Genomic DNA, 24,429 nt, shown 5'->3' with positions numbered 1-24,429 from the left:
GGGGTCCTGGGTTGGGGTCCTGGGTAAGGGGTTCTGGGTTGGGGTCCTGTGTTTGGGTTGGGGTCCTGGGTTAGGGTTGGGGTCCTGGGTTGAGATTGAGGTCCTTGGTTGGGGTCCTGGGTTGGGGTTGGGGTCCTGGGTTTGGGTTGGGGTCCTGGTTAGGATTAGGGTCCTGGGTTAGGGTTGGGGTCCTGGGTTGGGATTGAGGTCCTTGGTTGGGGTCCTGGGTTGGGGTCCTGGGTTGGGGTTAGGATCCTGGGTTGGGGTTGGGGTCCTGGGTTGGGGTCCTGGGTTATGGTTAGGGTCCTGGGTTGGAGTCCAGGGTTAGGGTTGGGGTCCTGGGTTGGGGTTGGGGTCCTGGTTAGGATTGGGGTCCTGGGTTAGAGTCCTGGGTCAGGGTTGGGGTTCTGGGTTGGGGTCCTGGGTTGGGGTCCTGGGTTGAGATTGAGGTCCTTGGTTGGGGTCCTGGGTTGGGGTCCTGGGTTGGGGTTGGGGTCCTGGGTTAGGGTTAGGGTCCTGGGTTGGGGTTGGGGTCCTGGGTTGGGGTCCTGGGTAAGGGGTCCTGGGTTAGGGTTGGGGTCCTGGGTTGCGATTGAGGTCCTTGGTTGGGGTCCTGAGTTGGGGTCCTGGGTTGGGGTTGGGGTCCTTGGTTGGGGTCCTGGGTTGGGATCCTGGGTTGGGGTTGGGGTCCTGGGTTGGGGTCCTGGGTTGGGGTTGGGGTCGTGGGTTGGGGTCGTGGGTTGGGGTCCTGGGTTGGGGTTGGGGTCCTGGGTTGGGGTTGAGGTCCTGGGTTGGGGTCCTGGGTTGGGGTCCTGGGTTGGGGTTGGGGTCCTGGCTTATGGTTAGGGTCCTGGGTTGGGGTTGGGGTCCTGGGTTAGGATTAGGGTCGTGGGTTAGGGTTGGGGTCCTGGGTTGGGGTCCTGGGTTGGGGTCCTGGGTAAGGGGTCCTGGGTTAGGGTTGGGGTCCTCGGTTGCGATTGAGGTCCTTGGTTGGGGTCCTGAGTTGGGGTCCTGGGTTGGGGTTGGGGTCCTGGGTTATGGTTAGGGTCCTGGGTTGGGGTTGGGGTCCTTGGTTGGGGTCCTGGGTTGGGATCCTGGGTTAGGATTAGGGTCCTGGGTTAGGGTTGGGGTCCTGGGTTAGGGTCCTGGGTTGGGGTTGGGGTCCTGGGTTGGGGTCCTGGGTTGGGGTCCTGGGTTATGGTTGGGGTCCTGGGTTGGGGTTGGGGTCCTGGGTTGGGGTCCTGGGTTATGGTTGGGGTCCTGGGTTGAGGTCCTGGGTTGGGGTCCTGGGTTGGGGTTGGGGTCCTTGGTTGGGGTCCTGGGTTGGGATCCTGCCTTAGGGTTGGGGTCCTGGGTTAGGGTCCTGGGTTGGGGTTCTGGGTTGAGGTCCTGGGTTGGGGTCCTGGGTTGGGGTTGGTGTCCTGGGTTGGGGTTAGGGTCTTGGGTTAGGGGTGGGGTCCTGGGTTAGGGTTGGGGTCCTGGTTTAGAGTCCTGGGTTAGGGTTGGGGTTCTGGGTTGAGGTCCTGGGTTGGGGTTCTGGGTTGGGGTTGGGGTTCTGGGTTGAAGTCCTGGGTTGAGGTCCTGGGTTGGGGTTGGGGTCCTGGGTTGGGGTCCTGGGTTGGGGTTAGGGTCTTGGGTTAGAGTCCTGGGTTGGGGTTGGGGTCCTGAGCTAGGGTTAGGATCCTGGGTCAGGGTTGGGGTCCTGGGTTAGGGATGGGGTCCTGGGTTGGGGTTGGGGTCCTGGGTTGGGGTCCTGGGTTGGGGTTAGGGTCTTGGGTTAGGGGTGGGGTCCTGGGTTAGGGTTGGGGTCCTGGGTTGAGGTCCTGGGTTGGGGTCCTGGGTTGGGGTCCTGGGTTGGGGTTAGGGTCTTGGGTTAGAGTCCTGGGTTGGGGTTGGGGTGCTGGGCTAGGGTTAGGATCCTGGGTCAGGGTTGGGGTCCTGGGTTAGGGTTGAGATCCTGGGTTAGGGTCCTGGGTTAGGGGTGGGGTCCTGGGTTAGGATTAGGGTCCTGGGTTATGGTTAGGGTCCTGGGTTGGGGTCCTGGGTTGGGGTCCTGGGCTGGGGTCCTGGGTAAGGGGTCCTGGGTTAGGGTTGGGGTCCTGGGTTTGGGTTGGGGTCCTGGGTTGAGTTTGGGGTCCTGATTAGGATTGGGGTCCTGGGTTAGGGTTAGGGTCCTGGGTTAGGGTCCTGGGTTAGAGTTGGGGTCCTGGGTTGGGGTCCTGGGTTAGGATTAGGGTCCTGGGTTGAGATTGAGGTCCTTGGTTGGGGTCCTGGGTTGGGGTCCTGGGTTGGGGTTGGGGTCCTGGGTTATGGTTAGGGTCCTGGGTTTGGGTTGGGGTCCTGGGTTGGGGTTGGGGTCCTGGTTAGGATTGGGGTCCTGGGTTAGGATTAGGGTCCTGGGTTGGGGTTGGGGTCCTGGGTTGGGGTCCTAGGTTAGGATTAGGGTCCTGGGTTAGGGGTGGGGTCCTAGGTTAAGGTCCTGGGTTAGGGGTGGGGTTGGGATTATGTTTGGGGTCCTGGGTTAGGGTTGGGGTCCTGGTTTAGGGTTAGGGACCTGATTTAGGGTTAGGGTCCTGGGTTATGGTGAGGGTCCTGAGGGGGAGGGGGTCTTGTGGATGTTTGGGAGGTGGGTGGGGGGGGGTCCTGAAAGGGTTCTGGGGGTCTTGGGAGGTGGCCAGGGGAATCTTAGGAGGTGTTTGTTGGGTTCCTAAAGGGGTTTTTGGGGGAGTTCTGGGGGGGGGGGAGCCTGGTTGACCTGAGGGTCCTAAAGGAGTGGGGGGCGGGGGGGTTGGGTGGGGGGGTCAAGAGGTCTTGTGGTGTCCTGAAAGGGTTTTAAACGGGGGGGGGGGGGGTTGGGGTATTTGGGGGGGTGTTTAAGGAAGCCCCTAAAGGGGTCTTGTTGGGGGGGGGGGGGGTCTTTTGGGCATCCTGGAGGCTCTGAATGGAGTGGGAGGGAGGGGGGGGGGTCTTTGGGAATCTCTGGGAGGCTGACCAGCCACCCCCCCCCCCCCCCAAAAAACCCCCCCCCCTCCCCATGCCAGGCCATGTGATGGTGAACGGCCCCAGCACCCCCCTCCCTGTGAAGGCCAAGGCTGCATTGGTGGAGCCCGTGCCCCCCCCGGTACCCATGGGTGAGTGGGGGGGGGGGGGGGGTCGTTGGGTGCTATGGGGTCCTCCTGGGGGGGGGGCAGAGGAGAAGGTGGAGGGGGGGGGTCCCAAACTGATGGTGGGGGTTCCATAGGGGGGGTTTCTTTGGATTGGTGGGGGGGGGGGCTCTCTGGGTCCTATGGGATCCTCCTTGGGGGGGGGGGGCAGAGGAGAAGGTGGAGTAGGGGGGGGGTCCCAAACTGATGGTGGGGGTTCCATAGGGGGGGCTTCATTGGATTGGTGGGGTGGGGGGGGCACAGATATCCTTGTTGGGGGGGGGGGGGTCTGTGGGGCTCTGTGGGTGCTATGGGATCCTCCTTGGGGGGGGCAGAGGACAAAGTGGAGGGGGGGGGGTCCCAAACTGATGGTGGGGGTTCCATAGGGGGGGTTTCTTTGGATTGGTGGGGTGGGGGGGGGGCACAGATATCCTTGTTGGGGGGGGGTGGTCCCATAAAAATATTCTGGGGGGGGGCTGTCTGGGTCCTATGGGGTCCTCCTGGGGGGGGGGCAGAGGACAAGGTGGAGTAGGGGGGGGTCCCAAACTGATGGTGGGGGTTCCATAGGGGGGGCTTCATTGGATTGGTGGGGTGGGGGGGGCACAGATATCCTTGTTGGGGGGGGAGGGGTCTGTGGGGCTCTGTGGGTCCTATGGGATCCTCTTTGGGGGGGGGCAGAGGACAAAGTGGAGGGGAGAGGATGGGGGGGGGACAGAGAGAGGAGGACGCTGGCACCCATCGCAGCATGGAGGAGGACTTTTTTATTTTGGGGGGGGGCTTCACCTCCATCCTTCATCCCCCACCCCCCCCCCCCTCCCCCTATTAGAGCCCCCCCCAGAGGGTCTGCGCGCCGTGCTGCAACGTGAGGGACCGGCGGGGTTTGCGAAGGCGCTGCGGGGGCACCGGGGGCTGCTGTTGACCGACACGACTTTCCGTGATGCCCATCAATCCCTGCTGGCGACCAGAGTGCGGAGCCGGGATCTGGCCCGCATCGCTCCGTTCGTGGCTCATTCGCTCAGCCCGCTCTGCAGCATGGAGACGTGGGGCGGTGAGGGGGCGGGGCTAAAGGAGGGGCAGGGCTTTGGATTGGAGCGCGGACTTCAAGGGGGCGGGGCTTACTGGGGTCGGGGGCTTCGGATTGGGGAGTGGATTTCGGGGGGCGGGGATTTCAGGATGGGGCGTGGCTTTGGGATGGGCGGGGCTTCGGGAGTGACCGGGTTTTGGATTGGGGCGTTGACTTCAGGGGGCGGGGCTTACTGGGCGGTGGAGGCTACTGATTGGGGGGAGGAGTTTGGGGGGCGGGGCTTCGGGAGGGGAGGGGCTTCGGGAAGGGCGGGGCTACGGGAGTGACCAGGCTTTGGATTGGGGCGCGGGCTTCAGGGGCGGGGCTTTCTGAGCAGCGAGGGCTTCGGATTGGGGGGTAGACTTTAGGGGGCGGGGCTTCGGGAGGGGAGGGGCTTCGGGAGTGACCGGGCATTGGATTGGGGCGCAAACATCAGGGGGCGTGGCTTAATGGGGTCGGGGGCTTCGGATTGGGGCGCCGATTTCGGGGGGCGGGGATTTCAGGATGGGGCGTGGCTTCGGGGTGGGCGGGGCTTCGGGAGTGACCGGGCTTTGGATTGGAGAGTGGGCTTCTGAGGGCGGGGCTTACTGGGGGCGGAGGCTACGGATTGGGGCGTGGAGTTTGGGGGGCGGGGCTTCGGGAGGGGAGGGGCTTCGGGAGTGACCGGGCTTTGGATTGGGGCGCGGACTTCAGGGGGCGGGGCTTTTTGGCGGCGGAGGCTACGGATTGGGGCGTGGAGTTTGAGGGGCGTGGCTTCGGGAGGGGGCGGGGCTTCAGGAGTGACCGGGTTTTTTATTGGGGCGCGGACTTCATGGGGAGGAGCTTACAATGGGCGAAGGCTACGGATTGGGGCTTGGATGTCGGGGGGCGGGGCTTCTGGGAGGCGGGGCTTTCGTGAATGGCCAGGCTTCGGATTGGGGCGCGGACTTCAGGGGGCGGGGCATTCTGGGCGGTGGGGGCTACGGATTGGGGCGTGGATTTCGGGGGGCGGGGCTTCGGGATGGGCGGGGCTTCGGGAGTGACCGGGCTTTGGATTGGAGAGTGGGCTTCTGAGGGCGGGGCTTACTGGGGGCGGAGGCTACGGATTGGGGCGTGGAGTTTGGGGGGCGGGGCTTCGGGAGGGGAGGGGCTTCGGGAGTGACCGGGTTTTTTATTGGGGCGCGGACTTCAGGGGGAGGAGCTTACGATGGGCGGGGGCTACGGATTGGGGCGTGGATGTCGGGGGGCGGGGCTTCTGGGGGGCGGGGCTTTCGTGAATGGCCAGGCTTCGGATTGGGGCGCGGACTTCAGGGGGCGGGGCTTTCTGGGCGGTGGGGGCTACGGATTGGGGCGTGGATGTCGGGGGGCGGGGCTTCGGGAGGGGCGGGGCTTTCGTGAATGGCCAGGCTTCGGATTGGGGTGCGGACTTCAGGGGGCGGGGCTTTCTGAGCGGCGAGGGCTTCGGATTGGGGGGTGGACTTTGGGGGGGCGGGGTTACGGGAGGGGCGGGGCTTCGGGAGGGGCGGGGCTTCGGGAGTGAACGGGCTTTGGATTGGAGGGCAGACTTCAGGGGGCGGGGCTTTTTGGCGGCGGAGGCTACGGATTGGGGCGTGGACTTCGGGGGGGCGGGGCTTCGGGATGGGCGGGGCTTCAGGAGTGGGCGGGTCTCTGATTGGTCTTCACTGGTAGGAAAGGCTGTGCAGGGGGCGTGGCCTCGAGGGGCGGGGCTTAACGAGATGGGGCAGCTGGCTCTGCTATTGATTGACAGCTAGGCGTGGCCTGGGGGCGTGTCTTCCTGTGCTGTGAATTAACGTGGGGCGGGGCTTCGAGGGGTGTGGTCTGTAGGGGGCGGGGCTTCCAGGGGGCGTGGCCTCAGGAGTGGGTGGAGCTTTGTGGGGAAGGGTTGGAAGCAGGGAGGGTTAATGGGGGGGTGATGTACACGAAGGGGGCGGGGCTTGCACTATGGGGGCGGGGCTTGCACCATGGGGGCGGGGCTTGCACTCACCTACAGGCTTCTGCTGGCCCTGCAGGTGCCACCTTTGACGTTGCCATGCGTTTCTTGCACGAGTGCCCCTGGGAAAGGCTGCGGGAGCTGCGGCGTTTGGTCCCCAACATCCCTTTCCAGATGCTGCTGAGGGGTGCCAACGCTGTTGGTTACACCAATTATCCTGATAACGTCATCTACCGGTGCGGGGCTGGGGGGGGGAGGGAGGGGAAGTAGGGGAGGGGGTGGGTTTGGGTCTTGGGGGTCTTATTGAGGGTATAGGAGGTCATGGAGAGAGTCATGGAAGGATGGAGAGAGGGATTCTGGTGGGCTGGAGGAGGGGGGGAGAAGGGGAGGGGGTGGGTTGGGGTCTTGGGGGTCTTCATGAGGGCATAGGAGGTGATGGAGAGAGTCATGGAAGGATGGAGAGAGGGATTCTGGTGGGCTGGGAAGGGGGGGGAGGGAGGGGAGGGAGTGGGTTTGGGTCTTGGGGGGCTTATTGAGAGTATAGGAGGTCATGGAGAGAGTCATGGAAGGATGGAGAGAAGGATTCTGGTGGGCTGGAAGGGGGGGGAGGGAGGGGAGGGAGTGGTTTTGGGTCTTGGGGGTCTTCATGAGGGCATAGGAGGTGATGGAGAGAGTCATGGAAGGATGGAGAGAGTCCTGGAAGGATGGAGAGAGGGATTCTGGTGGGCTGGAGGAGGGGGGGAGAAGGGGAGGGGGTGGATTTGGGTCTTGGGGGGCTTATTGAGAGTATAGGAGGTCATGGAGAGAGTCCTGGAAGGATGGAGAGAAGGATTCTGGTGGGCTGGGGGGGAGGGGGGGAACGGGAGGGGGTGGGTTTGGGTCTTGGGGTCTTAATGAGGGCGTAGGAGGTCATGGAGAGAGTCCTGGAAGGATGGTGAGAGTCCTGGAAGGATGGAGAGAGGGATTCTGGTGGGCTGGGGGTGGGGGGGGGGAAGGGGTGGGGGTGGGTTTGGGTCTTGGGGGTCTTAATGAGGACGGAGGAGGTCATGGAGAGAGTCCTGGAAGGATGGAGAGAGGGATTCTGGTGGGCTGGGGGTGGGGGGGGGAAGGGGAGGGGGTGGGTTTGGGTCTTGGGGGTCTTAATGAGGGTATAGGAGGTCATGGAGAGAGTCCTGGAAGGATGGAGAGAGTCATGGAAGGATGGAGAGAGGGATTCTGGTGGGCTGGAGGAGGGGGGAGAAGGGGAGGGGGTGGGTTTGGGTCTTGGGGGTCTTAATGAGGGTGTAGGAGGTGATGGAGAGAGTCCTGGAAGGATGGAGAGAGGGATTCTGGTGGGCTGGGAGAAGGGAATGGGACCAGGTTGTGGGGATGTGAAGGGATGGGGGTGAGTTTAGGGGTCATGGGGAAGATGTGGAGGATTTGGAGACGTGGGAGTTTAGGGGAGAAAATGGTTTTAGGGGGGATGTGGGAACTTAGTGGGATTTGGGGGGTGTGGAGGGATATTGGGACGTGATGGGGCGCGGGGGATGGGGGTGATGTGAGGATATGGGGAGCTGTAGGGAGATGAGGGGACCGAGGAACGTGGTGGGAACGCAGCAGAATATGGATGTGATGGGGGGGCGTGGAAACCCGAAAGCGAACGGAAGGATGCAGGGATCCTGATGGTGTTTGACCCCCCTTCAGCTTCTGCGAGGTGGCAGCAGCCAATGGAATGGACATCTTCCGTATCTTTGATGCTCTCAACTACCTGCCCAACCTGCTGCTGGGAGTGGAAGCCGTGGGTCGGGCTGGGGCTGTGGTGGAGGCTGCATTATCCTACACTGGGGACGTGGCTGATCCCACACGTACCAAATACAGTTTGGATTATTACCTGGGTTTGGCCCGAGAGCTGGTGGCTGCTGGTACCCACATCCTGTGCATTAAGGTGAGGGGTTTGGGGGGGGGGGTGGAGGGGGTGTTGGGGGGGGGTTGGGATGAGGTTTTAGGGTGAGGAAAGGGAAATTGGGTGGGTGAGGGGTTGGGATGGGTATCACAGCATCATCAGTGTAGAAGGATGGGGAGTAGGAGGATGGGGAGTAGGAGGATGGGGGCTGAAGGTTGGGGGACTGGGGGGGGGATTGGGGAGGGTTGGGATGAGGTTTTAGGGTGAGGAAAGGGAAATTGGGTGGGTGAGGGGTTGGGATGGGTATCACAGCATCATCAGTGTAGATGGATGGGGAGTAGGAGGATGGGGAGTAGGAGGATGGGGGGTGAGGGTTGGGGGATTGGGAGGGAGGATGAGGAGGGGGGGTGGTTGTGGGGGGGTTGGAATGAGGTCTTGGGGTGAGAAAAGGGAAATTGGGGGTTGTGAGGGGTTGGATGGGTATCACAGCATCATCAGTGTAGATGGATGGGGAGCAGGAGGATGGGGAGTAGGAGGATGGGGGGTGAGGGCTGGGGGATTGGGGAAGGTGGGGGTTTTGGGGGGGTTGGAATGAGGTCTTGGGGTGAGGAAAGGGAAATTGGGTGGGTGAGGGGTTGGGATGGGTATCACAGCATCATCAGTGTAGAAGGATGGGGAGGAGAAGGATGGGGGGTGAAGGTTGGGGGTCTGGGAGGGGGATTGGAGGAGGTGGGGGTTTGGGGGGGATTGGGATGAGGTTTTAGGGTGAGGAAAGGGAAATTGGGGGTCGTGAGGGGTTGGGATGGGTATCACAGCATCAGCACTGTAGATGGATGGGGAGGAGAAGGATGGGGAGTAGGAGGATGGGGGGTGAAGGTTGGGGGATTGGGAGGGGGGATTGGGGTTGTTAGGGGGGTTGGAATGAGGTTTTAGGGTGAGGAAAGGGAAATTGGGTGGGTGAGGGGTTGGGATGGGTATCACAGCATCATCAGTGTAGGAGGATGGGGAGCAGGAGGATGGGGGGTGAGGGTTGGGGGATTGGGAGTGGGGATTGGGGAGGGTTGGGATGAGGTTTTAGGGTGAGGAAAGGGGAATTGGGGCTTGTGAGGGGTTGGGATGGGTATCACAGCATCATCAGTGTTGAAGGATGGGGAGTAGGAGGATGGGGGGTGAGGGTTGGGGGACTGGGAGGGGGGATTGGGGGTGTTAGGGGGGTTGGAATGAGGTCTTGGGGTGAGGAAAGGGGAATTGGGGCTTGTGAGGGGTTGGATGGGTATCACAGCATCATCAGTGTAGAAGGATGGGGAGCAGGAGGATGGGGAGTAGGAGGATGGGGAGTGAGGGTTGGGGGACTGGGGGGGGGATTGGGGAGGGTTGGGATGAGGTTTTAGGGTGAGGAAAGGGAAATTGGGTGGGTGAGGGGTTGGGTGGGTATCACAGCATCATCAGTGTTGAAGGATGGGGAGGAGAAGGATGGGGAGTGGGGATTGGGGGGCTGGGAGGGGGATTGGAGGAGGTGGGGGTTTTGGGGGGGTTGGGATGAGGTCTTGGGGTGAGGAAAGGGGAATTGGGGTCATGAGGGGTTGGGATGGGTATCACAGCATCATCAGTGTAGATGGATGGGGAGGAGAAGGATGGGGAATGGGGATTGGTGGGCTGGGAAGGGGGATTGGGAGGCTGGGGGGTGGATTGGGGGGGGTGGAATGAGGTCTTGGGGTGAGGAAAGGGAAATTGGGGGTCGGGGGGGGTTGGATGGGTATCACAGCATCATCACTGTAGATGGATGGGGAGGAGAAGGATGGGGAGTAGGAGGATGGGGGGTGAAGGTTGGGGGACTGGGGGGGGATTGGGGAGGGTTGGGATGAGGTTTTAGGGTGAGGAAAGGGAAATTGGGTGGGTGAGGGGTTGGATGGGTATCACAGCATCATCAGTGTAGATGGATGGGGAGTAGGAGGAAGGGGGGCGAAGGTTGGGGGTCTGGGAGGGGGATTGGGGGAGGTGGGGGTGTTGGGGGGGTTGGGATGAGGTCTTGGGGTGAGGAAAGGGAAATTGGGGGTTGTGAGGGGTTGGATGGGTATCACAGCATCATCAGTGTAGAAGGATGGGGAGGAGAAGGATGGGGGGTGAGGGTTGGGGGACTGGGAGGGGGGATTGGGGGTGTTAGGGGGGTTGGAATGAGGTCTTGGGGTGATGAAAGGGAAATTGGGTGGGTGAGGGGTTGGGATGGGTATCACAGCATCATCAGTGTAGATGGATGGGGAGTAGGAGGATGGGGAGTAGGAGGATGGGGAGTGAGGGTTGGGGGACTGGGAGGGAGGATTGGGGGTGTTAGGGGGGTTGGGATGAGGTTTTAGGGTGAGGAAAGGGGAATTGGGGCTTGTGAGGGGTTGGGATGGGTATCACAGCATCATCAGTGTTGAAGGATGGGGAGTAGGAGGATGGGGGGTGAGGGTTGGGGGACTGGGAGGGGGGATTGGGGGTGTTAGGGGGGTTGGAATGAGGTCTTGGGGTGAGGAAAGGGGAATTGGGGCTTGTGAGGGGTTGGATGGGTATCACAGCATCATCAGTGTAGATGGATGGGGGGTGAGGGTTGGGGGATTGGGGGACAGGGGGTGTTGGGGGGGTTGGAATGAGGTCTTGGGGTGAGGAAAGGGAAATTGGGGGTTGTGAGGGGTTGGATGGGTATCACAGCATCCATCATCCCAGAATCATCCCAGAATCACAGGGCTTGGAAGGGACATCATCAAATCTGACCCCCCCCCTTCCCAAATCAGGTTTAATAGGGCACCTATTAAGATGTGGGAGCAGGACCCCCCCCCCCCACTCCTCTAAGTCATTCTAAAAGTCCCAAGTCCCCCCCGCGACGAGCCTTGATGAGATCCCTATTGCTGCCCCCAGGACATGGCAGGGCTGCTGACCCCTTCGGCCGCCCGTTTGTTGGTGGGGTCTTTAAGGGAACGTTTTCCTGATGTTCCCATCCACGTTCACACCCACGACACGGCCGGAGCTGCCATTGCCACCCTGCTGGCAGCTGCTGATGCCGGTGCCGACGTGGTGGATGTGGCTGTGGATGCCATGTCTGGGATGACATCACAACCCAGCATGGGAGCTTTGGTGGCTTGCGCTCGTGGGACCCCTCTGGATACAGGTATGGGGTGGGGTTGGGGGCTATGGGGTGGGTTTGGGGGTCTATGGGGTGGGTTTGGGGGTGTGGAGGTAACATAGGGGCTGTGGGACCCCCTGGATGCAGGTGTGGGGTGGGTTTGGGGGTCTATGGGGAGGGTTTGGGGGTCTATGGGGTGGGATTTGGGGTCTATTGGGTGGGTTTGGGGATCTATGGGGTGGGTTTGGGGTTTATGGGGTGGGTTGGGGGTCTATGGGGTGGGTTTGGGGGTGTGGAGGTGACACAGGGGCTGTGGGACCCCCTGGATACAGGTATGGGGTGGGGTTGGGGGCTATGGGGTGGGTTTGGGGGTCTATGGGGAGGGTTTGGGGTCTATGGGGTGGGTTTTGGGGTGTGGAGGTAGCATAGGGGCTGTGGGACCCCCTGGATGCAGGTATGGGGTGGGGTTGGGGGTCTATGGGGTGGGTTTGGGGGTGTGGTGGTAACACAGGGGCTGTGGGACCCCCTTGGTAGAGGTATGGGGTGGGGTTGGGGGTCTATGGGGTGGGTTTGGGGTGGCAGTGAGGGGTTTGGAGGTGACACAGGGGCTGTGGGACCCCCCTGGATACAGGTATGGGGTGGGGTTGGGGGCTATGGGGTGGGTTTGGGGGTCTATGGGGTGGGTTTGGGGTGGCAGTGAGGGGTTTGGAGGTGACACAGGGGCTGTGGGACCCCCTGGATTCAGGTATGGGGTGGGTTTGGGGTCTATGGGGTGGGTTTGGGGATCCATGGGGTGGGTTTTGGGGTCTATGGGGTGGGTTTGGGGTCGATGAGGTGGGTTTTGGGGTGTGGAGGTAACACAGGGGCTGTAGGACCCCCTGGATGCAGGTATGGAGTGGGATTTGGGGTGATGGGGTGGTGATTGGAGGTAAAAATGGGCTGTGGGACCCCCTGGATTCAGGTGTGGGGTGGGTTTGGGGTCTATGGGGTGGGTTTGGGGTGTGGAGGTGACACAGGGGCTGTGGGACCCCCTGGATCCAGGTGAGGGGTGGGTTTGGGGGTCTGTAGGGTGGGATTTGGGGTCTATGGGATGGGTTTGGGGATCTATGGGGTGGCATTTTGGGTCTATGGGGTGGGTTTGGGGGTGTATGGGGTGGGTTTGGGGGTCGATGAGGTGGGTTTGGGGGGTGTGGAGGTGACACAGGGGCTGTGGGACCCCCCTGGATACAGGTATGGGGTGGGGTTGGGGTCTATGGGGTGGGTTTTGGGGTCTATGGGGTGGGTTTGGGGATCTATGGGGTGGGATTTGGGTCTATGAGGTGGGTTTGGGGGTCTATGGGGTGGGGTTGGGGATCTATGGGGTGGGTTTGGGGGTCTATGTGGAGGGTTTGGGGGTCTATGGGGTGGGTTTGGGGTGGCAGTGAGGGGTTTGGAGGTGACACAGGGGCTGTGGGACCCCCTGGATGCAGGTATGGGGTGGGGGTGTGGGTCTGTGGGGTGGGTTTGGGGTCTATGGGGTGGGTTTTGGGGTGTGGAGGTAACATAGGGGCTGTGGGACCCCCTGGATCCAGGTATGGGGTGGGTTTTGGGGTCTATGGGGTGGGTTTTGGGTTCTATGGGGTGGGTTTGGGGTCTATGGGGTGGGTTTTGGGATGTGGAGGTGACACAGGGGCTGTTGGACCCCCTGGATCCAGGTGAGGGGTGGGTTTGGGGGTCTGTAGGGTGGCATTTGGGGTCTATGGGGTGGGTTTGGGGATCTATGGGGTGGGATTTGGGGTCTATGGGGTGGGTTTGGGATCTATGGGGTGGGATTTGGGGTCTATGGGGTGGGTTTGGGATCTATGGGGTGTGTTTGGGGATCTATGGGGTGGCATTTGGGGTCTATGGGGTGGGTTTGGGGATCTATGGGGTGGGATTTGGGGTCTATGGGGTGGGATTTGGGATCTATGGGGTGGGATTTGGGGTCTATGGGGTGGGTTTGGGATCTATGGGGTGTGTTTGGGGATCTATGGGGTGGCATTTGGGGTCTATGGGGTGGGATTTGGGGTCTATGGGGAGGGTTTGGGGGTCTATGGGGTGGGTTTGGGGCTCTATGGGGTGGGTTTGGGGATCTATGGGGTGGAATTTGGGGTCTATGGGGTGGGTTTGGGGTCTATGGGGTGGGTTTTGGGGTGTGGAGGTAACATAGGGGCTGTGGGACCCCCTGGATCCAGGTATGGGGTGGGTTTTGGGGTCTATGGGGTGGGTTTGGGGTCTATGGGGTGGGTTTTGGGATGTGGAGGTGACACAGGGGCTGTTGGACCCCCTGGATCCAGGTGAGGGGTGGGTTTGGGGGTCTGTAGGGTGGCATTTGGGGATCTATGGGGTGGGTTTGGGGATCTATGGGGTGGGATTTGGGGTCTATGGGGTGGGTTTGGGATCTATGGGGTGGGATTTGGGGTCTATGGGGTGGGTTTGGGATCTATGGGATGTGTTTGGGGATCTATGGGGTGGCATTTGGGGTCTATGGGGTGGGTTTGGGGATCTATGGGGTGGGTTTGGGGGTCTATGGGGTGAAAATGTGGGGTGTGGATGTAACACAGCAGCCGTGGGACCCCCTGGATTCAGGTGTGGGGTGGGTTTGGGGGTCTATGGGGTGGCATTTGGGGTCTATGGGGTGGGTTTGGGGATCTATGGGGTGGCATTTGGGGTCTATGGGGTGGGGTTGGGGTCTATGGGATGGGTTTGGGATCTATGGGGTGGCATTTGGGGTCTATGGGGTGGCATTTGGGATCTATGGGATGGGTTTGGGGATCTATGGGGTGGCATTTGGGATCTATGGGGTGGGTTTGGGGGTCTATGGGGTGGCATTTGGGGTCTATGGGGTGGGTTTGGGGATCTATGGGGTGGGTTTGGGGTCTATGGGGTGGGTTTGGGATCTATGGGGTGGGTTTGGGGTCTATGGGATAGCATTTGGGGTCTATGGGGTGGGGTTGGGGTCTATGGGGTGGGTTTGGGGATCTATGGGGTGGGTTTGGGGTCTATGGGGTGGGTTTGGGGATCTATGGGGTGGCATTTGGGGTCTATGGGATGGGTTTGGGGATCTATGGGGTGGCATTTGGGGTCTATGGGCTGGGTTTGGGATCTATGGGGTGGGTTTGGGGTCTATGGGGTGGCATTTGGGGATCTATGGGTTGGCATTTGGGGTCTATGGGATGGGTTTGGGGATCTATGGGGTGGGTTTGGGGTCTATGAGGTGGGTTTGGGATCTATGGGGTGGGTTTGGGGATCTATGGGGTGGCATTTGGGGTCTATGGGGTGGGTTTGGGGATCTATGGGGTGGCATTTGGGGTCTATGTGGTGTTTAAAAAGGCCCTGTGGGACCCCGTTGGTAGAGATACAGGTTGGATTTTTGGGATGATGGGGTCCCCATCCTCGCTGTTCCCCAACTGTTGGTGTGTCCCCCCCCCCTCCCCATCCTCAGGCATCACCTTGGAGAGGGTCTTCGAGTACAGCGAATATTGGGAGGGGGCTCGGGGGCTCTACGCCGCCTTCGACTGCACGGCCACCATGAAATCGGGCAACGCCGACGTCTACGAGAACGAGATCCCAGGAGGTCAATACACCAACCTCCATTTCCAAGCCCACGCCATGGGGCTGGGCCATAAATTCAAGGAGGTGAAGAAAGCCTACGCCGAGGCCAATAAGATGCTGGGGGACCTCATTAAGGTGAGGTGGGGGGGTGTGGGGTGGGGGGGGATGGGGGAGTGGGGAGGGGGGGGGTTGTATAGGGTGGGGGGGCTTGGTGGGTTTGGGTTTGGCTTGAGGTGGGGTGTATTGGGGGGGGAGATGATCTATAGGGTGGGTTTTGGGGTGGGTGGGTGGGGAGATGATCTATAGGGTGGGTTTTGGGGTGGGTGGGTGTGGGGGGATGTTGTATAGGGTGGGTTTTGGGGTGGGTGGGTGGTCTTGGTGGGTTTGGGTTTGGCTTCAGGTGGGGTATATGGGGGGGGGGGATGTTGTATAGGATGGGTTTTGGGGTGGGTGGGGGGGGGATGTTGTATAGGGTGGGTTTTGGGGTGGGTGGGTGGTCTTTGGGTTTGGCTTTAGTTGGGGTATTTGGGGGGGGGGCATGTTGTATAGGGTGGGTTTTGGGGTGGGTGGGGGGGGGATGTTGTATAGGGTGGGTTTTGGGGTGGGTGGGTGGTCTTGGTGGGTTTGGGTTTGGCTTTAGGTGGGGTATGGGGGGGGGAGATGTTGTATAGGGTGGGTTTTGGGGTGGGTGGGTGGTCTTTGGGTTTGGCTTTAGGTGGGGTATTTGGGGGGGGGGATGTTGTATAGGGTGGGTTTTGGGGTGGGGCAGGGAAGGGATGTTGTATAGGGTGGGTTTTGGGGTGGGTGGGTGGTCTTGGTGGGTTTGGGTTTGGCTTTAGTTGGGGTATAGGGGTGGGGAGATGCTCTATAGGGTGGATTTTGGGGTGGGTGGGTGGTCTTTGGGTTTGGCTTTAGGTGGGGTATATGGGGGGGGGGAGATGCTCTATAGGGTGGTTTTTGGGGTGGGTGGGTGCTCTTGGTGGGGTATGGGGGGGGGGATGTTCTATAGGGTGGGTTTTGGGGTGGGTGGGGGGTCTTGGTGGGTTTGGGTTTGGCTTGAGGTGGGGTATATGGGGGGGAGATGATCTATAGGGTGGGTTTTGGGGTGGTCTTTGTGGGTTTGGGTTTGGCTTTAGGTGGGGTATTGGGGGGGGGAGATGCTCTATAGGGTGGGTTTTGGGGTGGGTGGGTGGGGGGATGTTGTATAGGGTGGGTTTTGGGGTGGGTGGGTGGTCTTGGTGGGTTTGGGGGTGGGGAGATGTTTTATAGGGTGGGTGGGTTGGGGGGGGATGTTCTATAGGGTGAGTTTTGGGGTGGGTGGGTGGTCTTGGTGGGTTTGGGGGTGGGGAGATGTTTTATAGGGTGGGTGGGTGGGGGGGGATGTTCTGTAGGGTGGGTTTTGGGGTGGGTGGGTGGTCTTGGTGGGTTTGGGTTTGGCTTTAGGTGGGGATGGGGGGGGATGTTGTATAGGGTGGGTTTTGGGGTGGGTGGGTGGTCTTTGGGTTTGGCTTTAGGTGGGGTATTTGGGGGGGGAGATGCTCTATAGGGTGGTCTTTGGGGTGGGTGGGTGGTCTTGGTGGGTTTGGGTTTGGCTTCAGGTGGGGTATGGGGGGGGAGATGATCTATAGGGTGGTCTTGGTGGGTTTGGGTTTGGCTTTAGTTGGGGATGGGGGGGGATGTTGTATAGGGTGGGTTTTGGGGTGGGTGGGTGGTCTTGGTGGGTTTGGGTTTGGCTTTAGGTGGGGTATGGGGGGGGAGATGCTCTATAGGGTGGGTTTTGGGGTGGGTGGGTGGTCAGCATGGGATTGGCTTTATGGCTTTAGTTGGGGTATGGGGAGGGTGGATGTTGTATAGGGTGGGTTTTGGGGTGGGTGGGGGGTCTTGGTGGGTTTGGGTTTGGCTTGAGGTGGGGTATATGGGGGGGAGATGATCTATAGGGTGGGTTTTGGGGTGGTCTTGGTGGGTTTGGGTTTGGCTTTAGGTGGGGTATATGGGGGGGCGAGATGCTCTATAGGGTGGGTTTTGGGGTGGGTTTTATGGTGGGTGGGTGGTCTTGGTGGGGTATGGGGGGGACATGCTCTATAGGGTGGGTTTTGGGGTGGGTGGGTGGTCTTTGGGTTTGGCTTCAGGTGGGGTATGGGGGGGAGATGCTCTATAGGGTGGGTTTTGGGGTGGGTGGGTGGTCTTTGGGTTTGGGTTTGGCTTTAGGTGGGGATGGGGGAGAGTGGGGGATGTTCTATAGGGTGGGTGGGTGGTCTTGGTGGGTTTGGCTTTAGGTGGGGTATATGGGGGGGGAGATGCTCTATAGGGTGGGTTTTGGGGTGGGTGGGTGGGGGGGGGATGTTCTATAGAGTGGGTTTTGTGGTGGGTGGCTGGTCTTTGGGTTTGGCTTTAGTTGGGGTATGGGATGGGGGAGATGCTCTATAGGGTGGGTTTTGGGGTGGGTGGGTGGTCTTGGTGGGGTATGGGGGGGACATGCTCTATAGGGTGGGTTTTGGGGTGGGTGGGGGGGGATGTTCTGTAGGGTGGGTTTTGGGGTGGGTGGGTGGTCTTTGTGGGGTATGGGGGTGGGGAGATGTTTTATAGGGTGGGTGGGTGGGGGGGGTGTTCTATAGGGTAGGTTTAGGGGTGGGTGGGTGGTCAGCATGGGATTGTCTTTATGGCTTTAGTTGGGGTATGGGGGGGAGATGCTCTATAGGGTGGGTTTTGGGGTGGGTGGGTGGTCTTGGTGGGTTTGGGTTTGGCTTCAGGTGGGGTATGGGGAGGGTGGATGTTGTATAGGGTGGGTTTTGGGGTGGTTGGGTGGTCTTTGGGTTTGGCTTTAGGTGGGGTATATGGGGGGGGAGATGCTCTATAGGGTGGGTTTTGGGGTGGGTGTGGGGGGATTTTGTATAGGGTGGGTTTTGGGGTGGGTGGGTGGTCTTGGCGGGGTATGGGGGTGGGGGGAAGTTCTATAGGGTGGGTTTTGTGGTGGTCTCGGTGTGTTTGCCTTTATAGGACGGGCTGCACAGGATGCTTTCTTATAGGGTGTTGCTTATGGGATGCTGCCCTGACGAGCAGCAGCTCCTCACCCCGACCCTTCGGGCTCATCTCACGCTGTGATGCTGAGGCTGTATTTTTTTTTTGGGGGGGGGGGGTTGGGGTGGAAAACAGGTGACCCCGTCGTCAAAGGTGGTGGGAGACCTGGCTCAGTTCATGGTGCAGAACGGATTGTCCCGAGAGGAGGCAGAAGCACGAGCTGATGAACTTTCCTTTCCCCTTTCCGTCGTCGAGTTCTTACAGGGTTACATCGGGACCCCCCCAGGGGGTTTTCCTGAGCCTTTCCGTTCCAAAGTAGGTGGGGGGGGGGTGGGTGGGTGCTGGGGGGGGGGGCGAGGAGTGGGAATTTGGGGTGATGGGAAGGGATTGAGGAGCATCGGGATGGATGGGGGCTGGTTGCCGTGGTGATAAGAGCGTGGGAACGGCTGCTAATGGCAGCTTAGGAATGGGGGGGGGGCTGGTTGCCATGGCAACGGGGTGGTGATGGTTGTCGTGGGGGGTTGCCATGGTTACCGTGGATGGTTGCTGTGGGTGGGTACAGTTAGATGGTCGCCATGGTTACCGTGGCTTGTTGCCATGGTTGCTATGGATGGATAGCGTGGATGGTTGCCATGGTTACCGTGGATGGTTGCCATGGATGGTTGCTGTGGTTGCCATGGATGGATAGCATGGATGGTTGCCATGGTTACCGTGGCTTGTTGCCATGGTTGCCATGGATGGATAGCATGGATGGTTGCCATGGATGGTTGCCATGGTTACCATGGATGGTTGCCATGGCTGGTTGCTGTGGTTGCCATGGATGGATAGCATGGATGGTTGCCATGGTTACCGTGGCTTGTTGCCATGGTTACCATGGATGGATACCATGGATGGTTGCTATGGATGGTTGCCATGGTTACCATGGCTGGTTGCCATGGCTGGTTGCTGTGGTTGCCATGGATGGATAGCATGGATGGTTGCCATGGTTACCGTGGATGGTTGCCATGGTTACCATGGATGGTTGTCACAGATGGGTACCATGGATGGTTGCCATGGATGGGTAGCATGAATGGTTGCCATGGTTACCGTGGCTTGTTGCCATGGTTGCCATGGATGGTTGCCATGGATGGTTGCTATGGATGGTTGCCATGGATGGTTGCCATGGATGGTTGCTATGGAGGGTTGCCATGGTTACCATGGATGGGTACCTTGGATGGTTGCCATGGTTACCGTGGATGGTTGCTATGGATGGTTGCCATGGTTGCCATGGCTGGTTACCATGGTCGGTTGCCATGGTTACCATGGCTGGTTGCAGTGGATGGTTGCCATGGTTGCCATGGCTGGTTACCATGGTCGGTTGCCATGGTTACCATGGCTGGTTGCCATAGCTGGTTTCCATGGTCGGTTGCCATGGTTACCATGGCTGGTTGCCCTGGCTCTCAGCTCCCGTTGTGCATCTCACCATCCCATCCATACTGACAATCAACACCTTCGGTTGCCATGGCAACGGCTCCTCATCATCTGAGGACCCGGTTACCACAACCCTCATCACCATAGCAACGTCAGCATCCTCTCCCCAGGTCCTGAAAGACCTCCCACGTGTGGAGGGCCGCCCGGGGGCTTCTCTGCCCCCCCTGGACTTCGAAGCACTGAGCCAAGAGTTGGGGGCACGCGATGGGACCCCCCCCAGCCCCGAGGATTTACTCTCAGCAGCTCTGTACCCCAAAGTTTACGCCGAATTCCGTGACTTCACCTCTAATTTTGGTCCCGTCTCCTGTTTGGGCACCCGCCTTTTCCTGGAGGGTCCAACCATCGCCGAAGAGTTTGAGGTATGGGGAAGGGGAGGTGAGGGGGGGGGGGGTCTTGGGGAGTTGGTGGGGGGGCTTATTTGGGAGCTGAGGGCTTCTGATGGATGGGGTTTGCAGGCAGGTGTGGTTTGACGTAGAGGAGCTGTGTTGGCGAAACGCTGGTGCAACGCTGGTGCACGGGGGCCGTTGCACGCCCTTGCACGAGGCCTTTTTTTGGGTTTTTTTTTTTTTTTTTGCACGCGCAGGTGGAGCTGGAGAGGGGGAAGACGCTGCACATCAAAGCTTTGGCCCTGGGGGATCTGAACGCCGCCGGGCAGCGCGAGGTTTTCTTCGAGCTCAACGGGCAGCTGCGCTCCATCCTCGTCAGGGACACTCAGGCCATGAAGGTGTGTGTATATGGGGGGGGGGGGGGAAGGGTCTGAGAGGGGTCTGGGGGCATCGTCATCATCTGGGGGGGGGGGTTGGGAGGGAGTTCTGGGGGTTGGGGGGGGGTTGGGGGGAACGCGATGCTGATTTTGTGGGGTGAAAGGGGATGCGGTGGGGCTTGGGATGTGATAAGGGGTCCCATGGAGAGGAGGGGGTCCTTAGGGATGTGAGGGTGGCTCATGGACCGTGGGGGGGTCTTGGGGATGTAGGGGGGTCCCATAGGTGTCCCACAGACCATAGGGGGGTTCTTGGGGATGTAGGGGGGTCCCAGGGGTGTCCCATGGACCATGGGGGGGTTCTTGGGGATGTAGGGGGGTCCCATAGGTGTCCCATGGACCATGGGGGTTTCCAGGGGTGTCCCATGGGCCATGGGGGGTCTTGGGGATGTAGGGGGTCCCAGGGGTGTCCCATGGACCATGGAGGTTTCCAGGGGTGTCTCATGGACCATGGGGGGTCTTGGGGATGTAGGGGGGTCCCAGGGGTGTCCCATGGATCGTGGGGGGTTCTTGGGGATGTAGGGGGTCCCAGGGGTGTCCCATGGACCATGAGGGGTTCCTGGGGATGTATGGGGGGCTTCAGGGACTTGAGGGTGTCCCACAGACCATGAGGGGTTCTTGGGGATGTAGGGGGTCCCAGGGGTGTCCCATGGTCCATTTGGGGTTCCTGGGGATGTAGGGGGTCCCAGGGGTGTCCCACAGACCATGGGGGGTTCTTGGGGATGTAGGGGGGTCCCATAGGTGTCCCATGGACCATGGGGGTTTCCAGGGGTGTCTCATGGACCATGGGGGGTTCCTGGGGATGTAGGGGGTCCCAGGGGCGTCCCATAGACCATGGGGGGGTCTTGGGGATGTAGGGGGGTCCCAGGGGTGTCCCATGGACCATGGGGGTTTCCAGAGGTGTCCCATAGACCATGGGGGGTTCTTGGGGATGTAGAGGGGTCCCATAGGTGTCCCATGGACCGTGGGGGTTTCCAGGGGTGTCTCATGGACCATGGGGGGTTCTTGGGGATGTAGGGGGTCCCAGGGGTGTCCCATGGTCCATTTGGGGTTCCTGGGGATGTAGGGGGGTCCCATAGGTGTCCCATGGACCGTGGAGGTTTCCAGGCGTGTCTCATGGACCATGGGGGGTCTTGGGAATGTAGGGGGGTCCCAGGGGTGTCCCATGGATCGTGGGGGGTTCTTGGGGATGTAGGGGGGTCCCAGGGGCTGTGAGGGTGTCCCAGAGACCATGGGGGGGTTCTTGGGGATGTAGGGGGGTCCCATAGGTGTCCCATGGACCGTGGGGGTTTCCAGGGGTGTCTCATGGACCATGGGGGGTTCCTTGGGATGTAGGGTGTCCCAGGGGCGTCCCATGGACCATAGGGGGGTCTTGGGGATGTAGGGGGTCCCAGGGGTGTCCCACGGACCATGGGGGGTTCTTGGGGATGTAGTGGGGTCCCAGGGGTGTCCCATGGACCGTGGAGGTTTCCAGGGGTGTCCCACAGACCATGGGGGGTTCCTGGGGATGTAGGGGGTCCCAGGGGTGTCCCATGGACCATGGGAGGTTCCTGGGTACATATGGGGGAATTCAGGGACTGTGGGGGGGTCCCACAGACCATGAGGGGTTCTTGGGGATGTAGGGGGGTCCCAGAGGTGTCCCATGGACCATGGGGGGGTCTTGGGGATGTAGGGGGTCCCAGGGGTGTCCCATGGTCCATTTGGGGTTCCTGGGGATGTAGGGGGGTCCCATAGGTGTCCCATGGACCATGGGGGTTTCCAGGGGTGTCTCATGGGCCATGGGGGGTCTTGGGGATGTAGGGGGTCCCAGAGGTGTCCCATGGACCATGGGGGGGTTCCTGAGGATGTATGGGGGGCTTCAGGGACTTGAGGGTGTCCCACAGTCCATGAGGGGTTCTTGGGGATGTAGGGGGTCCCAGGGGTGTCCCATGGTCCATTTGGGGTTCCTGGGGATGTAGGGGGTCCCAGGGGTGTCCCATGGACCATGGGGGTTCCTGGGGATGTAGGGGGTTCCATAGGTGTCCCACAGACCATAGGGGGGTTCTTGGGGATGTAGGGGGTCCCAGGGGTGTCCCATGGACCATGGGGGTTCCTGGGGATGTAGGGGGTCCCAGGGGTCTCTAATGGACCATGGGGGGTTCATGGGGACATATGGGGGAATTCAGGGACTGTGAGGGGGTCCCACAGACCGTGGGGGGTTCTTGGGGATGTAGGGGGGTCCCGGGGGTGTCCCATGGACCATGGGGGTTTCCAGGGGTGTCTCATGGGCCATGGGGGGTCTTGGGGATGTAGGGGGGTCCCAGGGGTGTCCCATGGATTGTGGGGGGTTCTTGTGGATGTAGTGGGGTCCCAGGGGTGTCCCATGGACCATGGGGGTTTCCAGAGGTGTCCCATAGACCGTGGGGGGTTCTTGGGGATGTAGGGGGGTCCCATAGGTGTCCCATGGACCATGGGGGTTTCCAGGGGTGTCTCATGGGCCATGGGGGGTCTTGGGGATGTAGGGGGTCCCAGAGGTGTCACATGGACCATGGGGGGGTTCTTGGGGGAGTTCTTGGGGACACAGGAGGGTTGGGGGTGGGGGTTTGGGGGGAGGTCCTGAACAATATGGGGAAGGGGAGGTTGTGGGCGTAGCTGGGGGTCCTAAGGAGAATCCTGAATGATGGATGTGGGGTTGGGGGGGGACGGTGGGGATTTACGAGTCGGATTAAATTATGGGGTGGGGGGTTGGAGGGGGGATGTCAGAAGGTAATTTTTTCACACCCCCCCCCCCCTTTAAGGAAATGCACGTCCATCCCAAAGCGGACCGGTCCTCTAAAGGACAGGTGGGGGCACCCATGCCTGGAGAAGTGGTGGAAGTGAGGGTGAAAGAAGGGGAAGAGGTGGAGAAAGGAGCCCCTCTGTGCGTGCTGAGCGCCATGAAGATGGAGACGGTGGTGACGGCGCCCAGGGGGGGGAAAGTCAGCCGCCTCCACGTCAGTCCTGGAATGAGCCTGGAGGGGGACGACCTGATCGCCGTCATCGAGTAGAAGGATGATGATTATTGGGGGGGGGGGGGCAATTGTGGACCACCCCCACCCCCCAACACCACCACCACCACCAACCCACGGAGCCTCAGACCCCATTCTTCACCCCTCCTCCCCACGTAGCCACAAACACCACCCCCCCCCCCCCAAACTCCATCCCCCCCCCCCCCCACAGCCTCCAATTCCACCCTCCCCCCCCCCCACAGCCTCCAATTCCATCCTCCCCCCCCCCCACATAACCTCAGACCCCATCCTCCCCCCCCACATACCCACAAACAACCCCCCCCCAAACTCCACCCCCCCCCCACTCAAACACCACCCTCCCCCCCCCACATAACCTCAGACCCCATCCTGCCCCCCCCACATACCCACAAACACCCCCCCCCCACAAACTCCATCCCCCCCCCCACAGCCTCCAATTCCACCCTCCCCCCCCCCACAGTGCCTGAAATCCCACCCCCCCCCACATAGCCTCAGACCCCACCCTCCCCCCCCCCACAGCCACAAACACCACCCCCCCCTCAAACTCCATCCCCCCCCCCCCACAGCCTCCAATTCCATCCTCCCCCCCCCACATAACCTCAGACCCCATCCTACCCCCCCCCCACGTAGCCACAAACACCCCCCCCCAAACTCCATCCCCCCCCCACACCCTCCAACCCCATCCCCCCCCCCCATAACCACAAACCCCACCCCCCCCCCAGCCTCCAATTCCACCCCCCCCACACATAGACACAGATCCCACCCCCCCACAGCCTCAACCCCCCCCTCAAACAACCCTCCAACCCCATCCTGCCCCCCCCACATGGCCACAACCCCCACCCCCCCCACAAACTCCATCCCCCCCCCCCAAATACCATCCAACCCCCCCCCCCTCCCAATACAACCCCTGGCACTTTAAGAATCCCCCCCCCTCCCATCTCTCTGGAGGTGATGCAGGTTTGGGGTCGTCCCCCCTTTTCTCCCCCCCCCCCCCCAAAAAAAACCCCCCATCATCTCATTATTTTCTTTTGGGGGGGGGGGTTTGTCCCTTTTTAGGGGATAAACCCATTTCTGGGGGTCCATCTCATGGTTCACCCCCCCCCTTTTTTTTTTTTTTTTTTTGGGGGGGGGGGCTCATCTCATTTTGGGGGTAACGACCCCATTTATAGTGGGGGGGGGGCATCACCGTGTATATATATGTATTTTTTTTTGGGGGGGGGGGCACACTTTGCCAAATGGGGGGGGGGGTGTCGATTTTGCCCCCCTCCCCCCCCCCCTCCTTTAACCCTACCCTGGAAATATGGGGGGGGGGGGCTTTGCCCTGCCATGCTGCCTTAAAGGGGAAGATGGGGGGGGGGCGGGGGGGGAAGCAGCGTTTTTTTTTGGGGGGGGGGGCAGGGGGGGGGTTAACGTGTACAGAATCTGTGACCAAAGGCTGGGAAAGGACTGGAATTTGGGGGGGAGGGTTGGATTCCCCCCCCC

General features: G+C 60.9%; 1 protein-coding gene across 2 annotated transcripts in view; it reads left to right on the top strand.

The window, feature by feature from the left end:
- PC (pyruvate carboxylase) overlaps positions 1 to 23,104 on the top strand; it is a 47,841-nt gene extending 24,737 nt beyond the window's left edge. For both annotated transcript variants that reach the window (XM_090129594.1, XM_090129593.1), the window contains exons 12-21: positions 3,042 to 3,131; positions 3,970 to 4,191; positions 6,216 to 6,372; positions 7,820 to 8,060; positions 10,917 to 11,166; positions 14,585 to 14,829; positions 17,848 to 18,027; positions 19,293 to 19,541; positions 19,766 to 19,906; positions 22,720 to 23,104. In XM_090129594.1, coding sequence (XP_089985720.1) covers positions 3,042 to 3,131; positions 3,970 to 4,191; positions 6,216 to 6,372; positions 7,820 to 8,060; positions 10,917 to 11,166; positions 14,585 to 14,829; positions 17,848 to 18,027; positions 19,293 to 19,541; positions 19,766 to 19,906; positions 22,720 to 22,968 — 2,024 coding nt within the window. In that variant the 3' untranslated portion in view covers positions 22,969 to 23,104. The remainder of the gene's footprint in view (positions 1 to 3,041; positions 3,132 to 3,969; positions 4,192 to 6,215; positions 6,373 to 7,819; positions 8,061 to 10,916; positions 11,167 to 14,584; positions 14,830 to 17,847; positions 18,028 to 19,292; positions 19,542 to 19,765; positions 19,907 to 22,719) is intronic.
- The last annotated feature ends 1,325 nt before the right edge of the window (positions 23,105 to 24,429 follow it).

The sequence above is a fragment of the Phasianus colchicus genome, chromosome 37 (assembly GCF_987193195.1).
Source record: "Phasianus colchicus chromosome 37, bPhaCol1.hap1.1, whole genome shotgun sequence".
In the NCBI taxonomy this organism is placed as follows: Eukaryota; Metazoa; Chordata; class Aves; order Galliformes; family Phasianidae; genus Phasianus; species Phasianus colchicus.
This window is presented reverse-complemented; position numbering and strand designations above follow the sequence as displayed.